At 54.5% G+C, this 11,199-nt stretch overlaps 7 protein-coding genes across 7 annotated transcripts, besides 9 other annotated features; all 7 read left to right on the top strand.

The window, feature by feature from the left end:
• Position 1: 1 nt before the first annotated feature.
• Positions 2 to 40: a sequence feature (GA-rich).
• Positions 41 to 186: 146 nt separating this feature from the next.
• On the top strand, positions 187 to 1,020 carry TraAM80_06105 (prostaglandin f synthase; the record flags this gene model as incomplete). The annotated part of the gene is made up of 1 exon (XM_029382960.1): positions 187 to 1,020. One exon carries the CDS (start codon positions 187 to 189, stop codon positions 1,018 to 1,020), a length of 834 nt encoding a protein of 277 aa, XP_029237189.1.
• An 83-nt stretch (positions 1,021 to 1,103) lies between these two features.
• Positions 1,104 to 1,154: a sequence feature (A-rich).
• Positions 1,155 to 1,235: 81 nt separating this feature from the next.
• Positions 1,236 to 1,258: a microsatellite.
• Positions 1,259 to 1,431: 173 nt separating this feature from the next.
• Positions 1,432 to 1,455: a microsatellite.
• A 97-nt stretch (positions 1,456 to 1,552) lies between these two features.
• On the top strand, positions 1,553 to 3,127 carry TraAM80_06104 (putative periplasmic protein; the record flags this gene model as incomplete). Its single annotated transcript, XM_029382959.1, has 1 exon — positions 1,553 to 3,127. One exon carries the CDS (start codon positions 1,553 to 1,555, stop codon positions 3,125 to 3,127), a length of 1,575 nt encoding a protein of 524 aa, XP_029237188.1.
• Positions 3,128 to 3,300: 173 nt separating this feature from the next.
• Positions 3,301 to 3,354: a sequence feature (A-rich).
• Positions 3,355 to 3,382: 28 nt separating this feature from the next.
• TraAM80_06103 (uncharacterized protein) lies at positions 3,383 to 4,066 on the top strand (the record flags this gene model as incomplete). The annotated part of the gene is made up of 1 exon (XM_029382958.1): positions 3,383 to 4,066. One exon carries the CDS (start codon positions 3,383 to 3,385, stop codon positions 4,064 to 4,066), a length of 684 nt encoding a protein of 227 aa, XP_029237187.1.
• A 12-nt stretch (positions 4,067 to 4,078) lies between these two features.
• Positions 4,079 to 4,100: a microsatellite.
• A 296-nt stretch (positions 4,101 to 4,396) lies between these two features.
• Positions 4,397 to 4,422: a microsatellite.
• Positions 4,423 to 4,455: 33 nt separating this feature from the next.
• TraAM80_06102 (uncharacterized protein) lies at positions 4,456 to 5,997 on the top strand (the record flags this gene model as incomplete). The annotated part of the gene is made up of 1 exon (XM_029382957.1): positions 4,456 to 5,997. One exon carries the CDS (start codon positions 4,456 to 4,458, stop codon positions 5,995 to 5,997), a length of 1,542 nt encoding a protein of 513 aa, XP_029237186.1.
• A 497-nt stretch (positions 5,998 to 6,494) lies between these two features.
• Positions 6,495 to 6,528: a microsatellite.
• Positions 6,529 to 6,535: 7 nt separating this feature from the next.
• Positions 6,536 to 8,074, top strand: TraAM80_06101 (putative glutamic acid/alanine-rich protein; the record flags this gene model as incomplete). Its single annotated transcript, XM_029382956.1, has 1 exon — positions 6,536 to 8,074. One exon carries the CDS (start codon positions 6,536 to 6,538, stop codon positions 8,072 to 8,074), a length of 1,539 nt encoding a protein of 512 aa, XP_029237185.1.
• A 247-nt stretch (positions 8,075 to 8,321) lies between these two features.
• TraAM80_06100 (putative amino acid transporter) lies at positions 8,322 to 9,737 on the top strand (the record flags this gene model as incomplete). The annotated part of the gene is made up of 1 exon (XM_029382955.1): positions 8,322 to 9,737. One exon carries the CDS (start codon positions 8,322 to 8,324, stop codon positions 9,735 to 9,737), a length of 1,416 nt encoding a protein of 471 aa, XP_029237184.1.
• Positions 9,738 to 10,180: 443 nt separating this feature from the next.
• Positions 10,181 to 10,212: a microsatellite.
• A 210-nt stretch (positions 10,213 to 10,422) lies between these two features.
• TraAM80_06099 (uncharacterized protein) lies at positions 10,423 to 11,028 on the top strand (the record flags this gene model as incomplete). The annotated part of the gene is made up of 1 exon (XM_029382954.1): positions 10,423 to 11,028. The coding sequence occupies one exon, from the start codon at positions 10,423 to 10,425 to the stop codon at positions 11,026 to 11,028; it is 606 nt and encodes a 201-aa protein (XP_029237183.1).
• Positions 11,029 to 11,199: the final 171 nt, after the last annotated feature.

Here is an 11,199-nt window from a genome sequence, read left to right as displayed (position 1 = left end):
CCTTCTCCTCTCCTTCCTTCTCCTTCTTCTTCTTCATCTTTGTCTACACCCCTTCGCGAGGACGGTCGCGGTTCAAGCAAAGCATACAAACACGCAAAACCAAAGAACTACACCAAAAGCAAACGAAGCCCGTTTGGGAAAAATAACACACTCAGAAATACAACCCAAGAGCGAAACACTTCTCACATGGCTTGCGCGCCGTCTGTGAAGCTCTCAAACGGGGTCCCCATGCCTCAGCTTGGCCTTGGCGTGTGGAAATCCGCGGAGGGCGAGGAGACAGTCCATGCCGTGAAGTGCGCTATCAAGGCCGGATACCGTCACGTGGACACTGCCGCCATTTACAAGAACGAGAAGAGCGTTGGCAAGGGCATTGCTGCGTGCGGTGTCCCGCGCGAGGAAATCTTTGTTACAACGAAGTTATGGAACGCCGACCAGGGCTACGAGAAAGCTCTGAAGGCCCTCGAGACAAGTCTGAAGAAGCTCGCCCTGACCTACGTTGACCTCTACCTTATTCACTGGCCGGGGAAAGACAAGTACCTGGACTCCTGGCGTGCACTGGAGAAACTCTATGAGGAGAAGAAGGTTCGTGCCATTGGTGTCTGCAACTTTCAGAAGCACCACCTTGAGGAGCTGCTGAAGCACTGCAATGTGCCTCCCATGGTGAATCAGATTGAGCTCCATCCGCTGAACAACCAGAAGGAGTTGCGGGAGTACTGCAAGGCGAAGAATATTGTCGTCACAGCCTGGTCCCCGCTGGGGCAAGGCAACCTTCTTGTGGACCCTAAGCTGAAGGCCATTGCTGACAAGTACGGCAGGACCCCCGCGCAGGTCATGCTCCGCTGGAACGTTCAGCATGACCTCATCACCATTCCCAAGTCGACACACGAGAGCCGCATAGTGGAGAATTCCAAGATTTTTGACTTTAAGCTGGCGCCGGAAGACATGAATGCCATAGACGCAATGAATACAAATCACCGCTATGGCCCACACCCGGATGAGTTCATGTATGACTTTGAGTAAAAAAAAAGGAAAGGAAAGGAAAGGAAAAGAAAAGAAAAAGAACAATAAGATCTCTTTTTATTTATTTTACTTTTTAGCCCTACTTCTTTCCTTCTTTTATTTTTCCCCCGTTTGCTTTCTCTTTTTTTTTCCTTTGGGTTGTCTTCGTGTCTTTTTGTGCTTTTGCGCACCAAATAAAATGAGGGGTAAGGTGGCCATGTGTGAGGGAATCGAACGGAGGAGGAGGAGGAGGAGGAGGGGCTGCGATCGATAGGGTGTCTCTTGTGTGAGCACCCTGGGCGTAATTGGGTCTGGTGACATGGTACGGATGACTGTGGAGAGGAGGTAGGGGGGGAGGGGCAGTGGTAGTTTTGCCTGGAGCTTCTAACGCCACTCCGCATTTGATGCGACTACTCACTTTGCAATTATGTCTTGTTGTTGTTGTTTTTTGTTTTTACTTTCGGAACTTTAATCGTATTTTTTCCACTCTAACCGCGGGGAAGAGTGACATCGGCGCACCACCATTATTTTTTCCCGGCAGTGACTCCGCGACATGCGCCGAGATGCACAGTTCTCTGTTGTCTGTTTGGGGACGGGCAAAGGGGCCTCCACGGTCTACGACGGGACTTGCAGCCCCGGCTACGTCCTCTGCGTGAACGGCCGTCCACTTATCCTCTTTGGCGCCGGCTACGGTGTGACGCGGCAGTGCCTTCGCTACTTTGGCGTCGTCCCCTCCAATATCTTTGTCTTTTCGAACCGCTCGCACATGTCTGCGGAGCTGCCAGTCATCATTGCGGTGGAGAGTCGCAGTGGGAGACGTCTGCGCATTATTGCCAGCGAGGCAGTGATGGTTCGCCTTAGAGAGCACCGATTGGCGGAGGTCCGTTCGCGGTTGGAGGACGTTAGGGCAGCCGATGATGGTGGTGGTGGAGTCTGTGACTTTGTCGCCATGCCTTGCTGCGGTGCTATGGCTGGCGCAAATTTGCTGCCATACTGCTTGCCGGAGGTGGAGACCGTGTCGCTCGTTGTGTTTGATGCATCTGCCACCGAGGCCTCATGCGGGGTTGCCGTCTCGCAGAACGGTGTCCCTCTGGTGGCATTAACGGGGGATTGCGCCTACAATCCGGAGTTGCACCACTCCATACTTCGCATGGCCCCTGTGGTGATTCTGGACGGCAGGCACAAGGCCTCGCGGGACCATGCTGGCTTTGCAAACATTTTACACGCCGTGGCGAACTGCGGAGTGCCGCCCCAGCGCGTGTTTATCGGACAGTACGGGCAACCGTGGGAGGCACCGCTGGTGGTGAAGGGCGGTGTTGTGTTCCCGATTGTGGAGGGCGCCGTCGTGGCGTTGGGGGAGGAACCCCCCCGCGCCCACGTCTTGGCGGCATCCACGGTGACGGAAGGGGTGCAACGTGCGGAGAGGTGGGACGTTGATGACGAAAAGGAGGGTGAGCTGGTGCGGCCCGCCGCGTTGGTTCCTTCCCGCCGTGTCGACGCGCAGACTCACTCTGAGGTTCGTCCCAAAAAAGTGTTTCTTGTCAACAACGAGTCGCCTGACGCCTCTCCGGCTCTGATGATGGTGCAGCAACTCCGCACCATGGCACAAGTCAAGCAGCGGGTGTCCGAACTCCTTCACTTGCGGCCCGTGGGGGCTCTCTTCTCTGCGGAGACGGGGCACCGGTTGACATCCCTTTCTCACTTATTGCATGGCATGAGGGTGGTAGCCACAAAGGTTGGTGGGAGGCCGTTTGGAGATCCCCCGGCATCCCGCTTAAGCGAGATGAAACAGTCCCTTACTGTGCCTTGGAAGCCGTTAGAAAGAAATAGCTCTCTCTCTCTTGAACTACGCGACTACATGCAACGAGCCTACCAGTCTCTTCGGGGGCGTGTGGGGTGCGAAGCACTCGCTGCTGTGAATACCACGACTCGTGGCGATGACGAGGGCGCTGCCGTGGTGCCTGGCTCAAGAGAGTCATGCCCCCGCATTCATTCCGCGTCTGGGGTGACTGCGGAGTTGTCCCCCGAAACCCCCTATTCTGGAGAGCATGTGAGCGCTGTTCAGCGCGACACGTCAGGCAGGGGCGGAGCTGTGTGCTCTCTGCGATTCACGACGTTGGGGGCGTAGAACTTTTTCTCTCCTCTTGTAGTCTCCGTGTGACACCCACTCATTTTTTTGTGGAATGGGACTTGCTTGGTCTGTGGTCGAGGATGTCGTTTCCCACAGCCGGCGTCAATGAGGAAGCCATACTCTTATAGTCTTTTTTTTCTTTCTGCGTTCACCATTCTCGCTGATGGTCGTTTTTTTTATCGTGACTATTTTTTTTTCTTTTTGTTTATTTATTTTTTATTCTTGGTGGGACGCGTTAGTGTCTGGCGACGAATGTCGGACTGTGACACCGCGGCGCTCGCTGCCTTGCAGCAGACTTTAGATGCCTGCGAGGGGTCACCCTTTCAAACGGCAGTCCTTCCGTGCAGGCAGGAGGAAGGGGAAGAAGTGCGCCCAGCGCCCTTTGAAGGGCCGCCGCCGTCCCCTCCTGCAGCGGCGCAGCTCCCGACAGTGAAGAGGCACAGGACAAATAACACTGCCATTCTTCCACACGTATTTTCACCGGATCGACTCCGCATGAAAACTTACCTGCTACATAAGGAAATTCAGGCTCTCAGCATGCAGCACGAACGCCGGCACGAACGGCTGCTGAGCATCAGGGCTTCCCGGTCCGCCTCACGGTCGTTTATGCGGACTGGGAACACTCATTATTCTGGCAACGCACCTTTCACACCGCGTTCGTCCAATGTGTTGCCTGACCACGCACATTTGCAGCACAAGAAAGAGCGGGGACCTGCGTTACCCAACCTGCTCAAGTGCTTTGAGGAGGCCCGGACGAGGTACCTAGTGGAGGGGGAGCGCAGAAAGAGGGCTATGCCTCCCGTCTACTCATCACAGATACCGCGAACTGCGGAGGCCGCGTGGCAAAGGCAGGACCGAAACCTCATGAAGAACCCCGATGCGTTTGGGCTTCGATTCTTCAGTCAGTCATACCTTAAGGAGGCGGGTCAGCTGTAGAAGACGGGGGGTGAAAAAAGAAAGAAAGAAAGAAGAGGGAATAAAACCAAATGCATGCTATGAGAAATATTCAAATGTAAACATTTTCCCCGCCCCACCGAAAGCAAAAAAAAAGGGGGGGGGGCGATAAAAATGCAGCCTCATACCGGCTTACAACAAGTATATTATATCTTGACGGTGGGAAAAATAAGTTGTGCAGAGTATCGTGCCTGAGTGACTCCGTCTTGTTTATTTTTACTTTCATGCGGTTTAACGTGTTTGAATGCTGCCGTTGCTGTATCTCTCTGCGTGGTTGTTGTCTGGCCCCTCCGGCCCTTTGCTACCCGTTCCTTCTTTTCTTTTCTTTTCTTTTCTTTGCAGGACTGCCGGAGGAGCATAACGCTGCACAAATGACAGAACTGGGCGAGGTGTTGGCCTGCCGTCTTGTGGCAGAAGATGAGCGACTGCGGCGCCAGCACAAAGTGTTTGAGGAGCAGCGGCAGTGGCTGCTCGCGAGGCTTGTGTCCGTGTCGCATAGTGGCGGCGGCAGCGTTGGCAGTGAAAAAGATGAGGTGGGATCGGAGAGGCGGCAAGAGAGAAGGCCATTGCAATCCCATAGCTCCTGTTGTACCGGCGGCGTGCCTGTCGAGGACCGGTTGCTGGAGTACGGGAGGCGGCGAGATGAGCGGGTAGAGCGCGCACGCCGAACGCGCCAGGAGGCGGCGGAGATGGCGGATAGAAAACTCCTGGAGAGAGCAGAGCCATCGACGCGGAGTGGGACGCGTGCCGCGTTGTCCAGTAGCGCGCAGGCAGTGGCGCTCCGGCGGGCCGCAAGGCACGAACGCCTTGTGGAGGAGTCCATCGCGGAACTGAATTTTCATCCCCGCATATCGATTGAGTCAGCGCGTCTTGCGCAGGAGCGGCGGGTGAAGGAGAACACTGAGTCCTTGTCCGTCTCAGAGGTTCTGCTGCGCCGCCAGGCGATGACGGATGCGCAGCTGGAGAGAAAAAGAGCTGAGTTGAATGCCATACGTGCGGCCCCAATGATTACGAAAAAGGCAAAGACGCTGTCTCTCCCATATACGGCATCGGAGCGGCTGTACTTGCACGCCAAGGAGCGGCAGGACGAGGACAAGGAGGTGCGTGAAAGGCTGCATGAGATGAACGAGAAGAATCTGGACTACTCGTTTCACCCCTCCATTTCGGAAAAGGCTGAGCAACTGCACAGAAAACCGGGGCGGCGGGCATATGAGGACTTGTACGAACACGGGATGCAGCAGCAACATCAGAGGCGCCTTGAGACTTCCGAGGCGAACGCCGACTTTCGCCCCAACATAAATCGAGTAAGTAAGCTTATTGAGGCGCGGATGTGCGAGTCCACAACGGAGCGACTCTTGAAGCCGCGTCAAACGAAGCGCGCCGAGACTCCCTCTGCAAGGTTGCGCTTGCGCCGTGAGGATCTTGATCGACGCTTTGAACAACTGTACGTGGATGGCGGCGCGAGGGTCAGACGGCGACGCTCGTTTTCGGAGGGGGAGCATGAGTTGGAGCCAGAGTGCACCTTCGCTCCAAAGATCAACCGGGGCCGCATACCTGCAGACGGCGTCTCGGGACTTCCGCTGGACGTGCGTATGCATCTGTGGCAGGAGCGAAAGAATCAAAAACTGATGTTGATCCGGCTAGAGGCGCAGAAGATGGAGGAGGAGGAGTACCGTGGAATGCCCATCTCCCCGTGGCAGGGAGATCGGTTTCAGACAGAGCGGGACATCAGGTGCAGGCCAAGAGTGGCCTCGGGTGACGCAACTGCCCCAACGCGGGAGTCTCACTCATCAAGTTGCAGAGGCGCTGCAACGGCTGCGGCGAGGCCTGTGGGGCATGAAGAGACCATGCTAAAGGCGTTGCAGGCACTCGAGCATGCGGAGCGCGTGTCACAGTACATTATGATAGACTAGACAGCAGAGAGGAGAATAAGGCACGCACTCACACACACGCAGAAGGAACAGACAGGCACCCCACAGAATGTGCGGGAATAACGACGCATGCTGTTACCTTCTTTATTTTGTTTTATTTTTGCTGTGCGATTATTCTCATTGGTTTGTTTTTGTTGTCGTGCCGGTTGCGGTGCAGCTTTGCGTGTGCAGATGCCAAGGCAGAGGCGCCACGTTACTGTACCATTACGACGTTTCACCATCGCACGAGCGGGAAGGGCCCGCACACGGAAGGAAAAGGCAAGCGCGCCTCTTGCAGCAGAAAAACAAACCAAGCAAAGAGTTGGCAAAGGAAACAAAAACAAAACAAAAGCGGGCGTGGTGAGGGAGGCTCATTGGATGTTTGAAAATGTTGACGTTTTTTTTTTATGCTTTGCGTCTTCTTCTCTACTACATTCTTTTTTTTTTTTTTAGGGTTTTCCCTTTGCAACCCCCACGCTCTCGCATTACTGCTCTCGGCTCGAGGGAGAGGGCGAGCGAGGACGAGGCGCAAGGCAGCGGAATGCCACGCAAAGGAAAGAAGAAGAATGCCCCGCTGCAGCTTGTGGCACCGGAGCCAACAGGCGACGAGTTGGAGGCCGACATGTTGTGGGATCGCGTGAAGGAGGTGAAAGACAAGCCCGCTTTCATGGACGGCTCGCTTCTGGACGCGACCCGTGCGTGCTTCGAAGGGGAGAAAGGCTGGAGCGGCACGGGCGAGGCCGCGCGGACGGCCTTTTTGGGACGGCCCCGGCACCTGGTTGTCCCCCGCGCGCAGCGCCAGTTTCTCGAGGCGGAGGTGGCGTTGAAGCAACAGATGGAGAACATCAAAAACATCCAGGAGGAGGCCAGGGACTTTGAGTTGCTGAAGGGAAACGAGCGGGAAGAGGCACGGCGAAGCAGGGAGAAGGTCAACAAGGCGGCGCTGAATCTCATGACTGAGTTGTCTGATGCTCGGCTGACCCTCTTGGAGGACATGGAGGAGTTGGCGGCGGACTTCTTTGCCGAGCAGTGCGCGACGCTGCAGACGCTGACTGAACTTGCCGTGAAGGACAATGAGGTGGAGGCGGCGTTTCTCGAGCAGGTGACGACGCAGCAACGGTGTCTCGAGGCTGAGCAGCTGTACTTCACTGGGCACGGAGAGCATCTTGCTCTCATGGCTGAGATGCAGAACGAGACGAGGCGGCAGAAGGAGGAGATGCTTCGCTCCATTGTCCGCCGTCTGGAAATGGGGGTTAGTGAGATGACAAAGCTATCCTTGGAGGAGATGGGAGACAAAGTCCATCAGCGGGAGGAGATGTCGCAGCTCATCGTGGACCTGCTGAAGGCCCAGTGGGAAGCCTCTGTGCTCGAGAAGAAGACGACAACGATTGCTGAGCAGAGGACTGCACTGCTGCGCACGATTGCGCTGGAGTTACAGAAGCAGCAGCTCTGCATCAAGCGACAGAAGCAGCTTAGAGAGGAACTTAGCTCCCTGACCGCCACAGTTCGGGAGAACAACATCCGGCTTCTCACAACGACGAGCAACGCCGTTCCAGGCATTTCCTACGCGGCCGCACCGCCAACGATGCCAAAATCTCCCAACACCATGACGGGTCTGACGGAGTTGGGGGAGGGGAAGGGTTTGGCGCTTATGACTGTCGAGGCGCAACGCGAATTAGAAGTGAGCGTCACGGAGCTTGCAAACTACAAGAAGGAACTTTGGTTCCTGCAACAGCAACATCTTGTGCAGCTTAGTGGACAGTATCAACCAGTCGATCTAGACACTGCCTCCAGAATAATCACACAGGACTTTTTTTTGGACGCGGATACGAAGGCCGCTGTTCGCTCGGTCGTGGTGGAGGCGATGTTGCAGGTGGGCCAAATTCTTGGCGTATCAGACTACACCACGAACCTCCATGAAGACGTCGGGCGCCTGTTGTTTGTGACCGATTTGAGGGATCTAAGGGCTATTCAGGACTACGTGGCACGACGCATCAACGCGCTGTTTAGTTGCACCTGCCCAACAGCCCCACCCCTTCCCTTTCCCCCTGAGGCGGCGTATGAACAGTCGGAGATGTAATTGCGTGAGTTTCCTTTGCAAGTATGTACATATCCACATTTTCTTTGTCTTTGTGCGAGTTCTCCAGCTGCTCAATACGATTGCCGCCGGCTGACAGGGTGTATTTATATCGTTATATTTCTGATCCTTGTTTTTCTTATTCTTTCTGTGTCGTTACTGCTGTCGAGTAAAGAACAATAGCAGGGGGGAAGCACGCTGGGGCGAATAATTAAAAAAAAAAAGAATACTGCTGCACACGCACAAACAAATGCTGCGGGAGAGAGAAACGGTGTATGAGGACGAGGTGGAGGAGATGCAGGAGCTTGAGAGCCCGAAGGGGGTGGACCAGGCATTGATTAACTCCAATCTGGGGCTTTTGGAGCAAGGAGCGATAAACAGTGGAAAAGAGGGAGCGACAGGCCTGGGGGACGGTGCCGAGCGACGAGGGCGGAAATTCCGGTACTTTGACATAATTTCGCACGGCGGCATGCTCTCCGGCGCCTACAACCTTGCCTCGGTGACGCTAGGCTCTGGAATCATTACGCTCCCATCCGCGTTTAACAGCACAGGCATTGTGCTCTCCCTGTTTGTTCTCATCTTCATCTCCGTGGCGACGGTGTACTCAACCTACATCTTGGCCGTGGCGGTTGACAAAAGCGGGTTTACGGGATACGAGAAGCTGGCGCGCGGACTACTCGGGCGTGGGTGGGACTACTGGGCGGCCTTCAACATGTGGATGTTTTGCTTCGGGTCGTGCGTGTCTTACGTCATCTCCATAGGCGACATGTTGACCCCCATCCTAGACGATCCATCCGTGACCCCGTTCCTGCGAACAGCCTGGGGAAAACGCTGCCTAGTGATACTAATATGGGCCTGTGTGATGCTGCCGCTTTCGATTCCAAAGCAGATCAATTCCCTGCGCTACGCCTCAGTCGTTGGCGTCTCCTTCATGATGTTTTTTGTTCTCGCCATCGTGGTGCACGCCGCGCAAGGGTTTGAGCACGGGAGACCACGCCATGAGCTGAAACTATTTCGCTCCGGCAACGGCGTTATCATTGGATTCTCGCTCTTTATTTTTTCCTTTTTGTGCCAAACAAACTGCCTTGAGGTGTACGCGGAAATGCGAAAGCCAACACCCCGACGCATCTCAAGGGATACAGCACTTAGTATGACTGTGTGCTGCTTCCTCTACATTCTAGCTGGCTTCTTTGGGTATGCAGACTTTGGTGATCGCGTCACAGATTCAGTTCTGCTTTTTTACAATGTCCGTGATGATCCTATGATTGCCGTCGCCTACGCCGGTATCGCCTTTAAACTTTGCGTCGGATTTGCCATGTGCATGCAGCCCTCGCGAGACTCCTTGTACCACTGCGTTGGGTGCCATGTTACCACCATGCCCTTCTGGAAGAATGCCGTGTGCTGTACCGTGTTGTCTATCATTGCTCTTGTGCTCGGGCTGTTTATTCCAAGCATCACTATTGTCTTTGGCCTTGTGGGGAGCCTTTGCGGTGGGTTTTTGGGCTTCATCCTTCCCGCTCTCTTCTACATGTACGCTGGGAACTGGACCCGGAAGAGCGTTGGCTGGTTTCACTACCTCGCCACGTATTTTTTGCTTATTTCTGGAGTTGTGGCAGTTGTTTTTGGTACGACCGCCTCCATTTTTGGAGTCATACAAAACCATTGAGTTCTTCCCTGTAGCGCCTGCCAGGGGACGCGTGGTGTGCCGCTGCAGCTGCAGTTGGAGGGCGAACCAACAGAAGAGCATAAAAGAAAAAAAGAAAAAAAAGGAAGATAAATGAGCGGCTTCGCTTTTCGGCATGGTCCCCAAGAAGTTCTTTAGTGGCTCTTCTGCCTGCCACTTTAACAGATGAATCATTTTTTTTTATTTTTCTTCGTTGTGGCAGCGGGGCCGGACGACTGCGCGGGTGCCTCCGTGCATAGAGTTGGAAGTAGAAACTGAAACGGGGTCGTGCTTGCGGCTCCACAGTTTCGCAAAACAGAGTACTGACCTCTATCTCTTACCTACCTTTTGTTTTTTTCATTGTTGTTGTAAACGTTTATCCCTCTCTTTCCACCGCCGGCCGGCACATCCCGGTAGAGGCATTTTGCGAGCGACAAGATGTTAACATATTATATATATATATATATATATATATATAATGTGGGTGACGTGTTTTTGTGCTTGTGTGTTTGAGTGCGCTAAAGTCTACTCCCGCGATCGTAGGCTCCGCAGTGTATTTTGCGTCTATCTCTGCCTGTCATGGGAATAGACGGAAACACAGCGGAAACAATTAAAAAGTATTGGAGAAAGTGGTTTCTCTGTTATTTGGCACGCATGCCTTGGCGGGACACGTCGCCGTCGGCTGTTGATGTGTTTGCAGAAACTTACAATTGAAACCTGCGACCCGATGGGACCCTTGTGGATAATGCTGCATCTTTCTCAACTTCCCCGTTTTTATTGTGCTTTACTCCAGTTGTGTTCCCAAAGACATTGCGTTGGAAGGCGGCGTGTGGACAGCGACAAGCTGGTGTTTCTGCCGTGGTGGCCAAGTCCGCTTCACTTTACCGCTGGCTGGCAAACCTACACAACGCAGCTGCCGCCTTTTCCTGTGGGAGACTGCGGCAGCTTCCTTTTACATCACAGCGGCGACGGCGTAGATGATGGTTGTGGGCCTGCTGGATGCAGGTGTCACTTCTTCTGCCTAAGGGATTCGCCAATGACGCGGATGATAGGGGGAAGTGTTGGAGGATACGGGGCGGCCCCGGAGTTTTGCACGGTGATGACGTGGCCACATGAGCTGCTTGCGTCTACTGACGCGGAGGCCCACAGGTGTGGAGGTGCCTGCCGCATAGGGCGTTTGGCTGCTGGGGACGGGCGCCCGCATGGATTGAGAGAGACCGTTTTGGAGTGTGGGTGGGCGCAATGTACTAGCAACACCCCAATGTTCGCCTTTTTGGGCGGCGCTACTTTCTGATGCGCACCTCGCCGCATTCAACTCGAGTCCTGCAGACGCGTTGTCAGTGGTCATTCTTTCGTTGACTTGCAAGGAACAACTAGAACAGCACCCTTGCCGCCATCGATGCACGTTATTTGGTTACGAAGCATCCAATTGCAAAGTGCGCGGCGTTGTGTTTCCTGCGAGCTA

Source organism: Trypanosoma rangeli (assembly GCF_003719475.1).
Source record: "Trypanosoma rangeli strain AM80 chromosome Unknown Tra_15.4_contig_00214, whole genome shotgun sequence".
Taxonomy (NCBI): Eukaryota; Euglenozoa; class Kinetoplastea; order Trypanosomatida; family Trypanosomatidae; genus Trypanosoma; species Trypanosoma rangeli.
The sequence above is the reverse complement of the archived record's forward strand: the minus strand, read 5'-3'. Positions and strand labels throughout refer to the sequence as shown.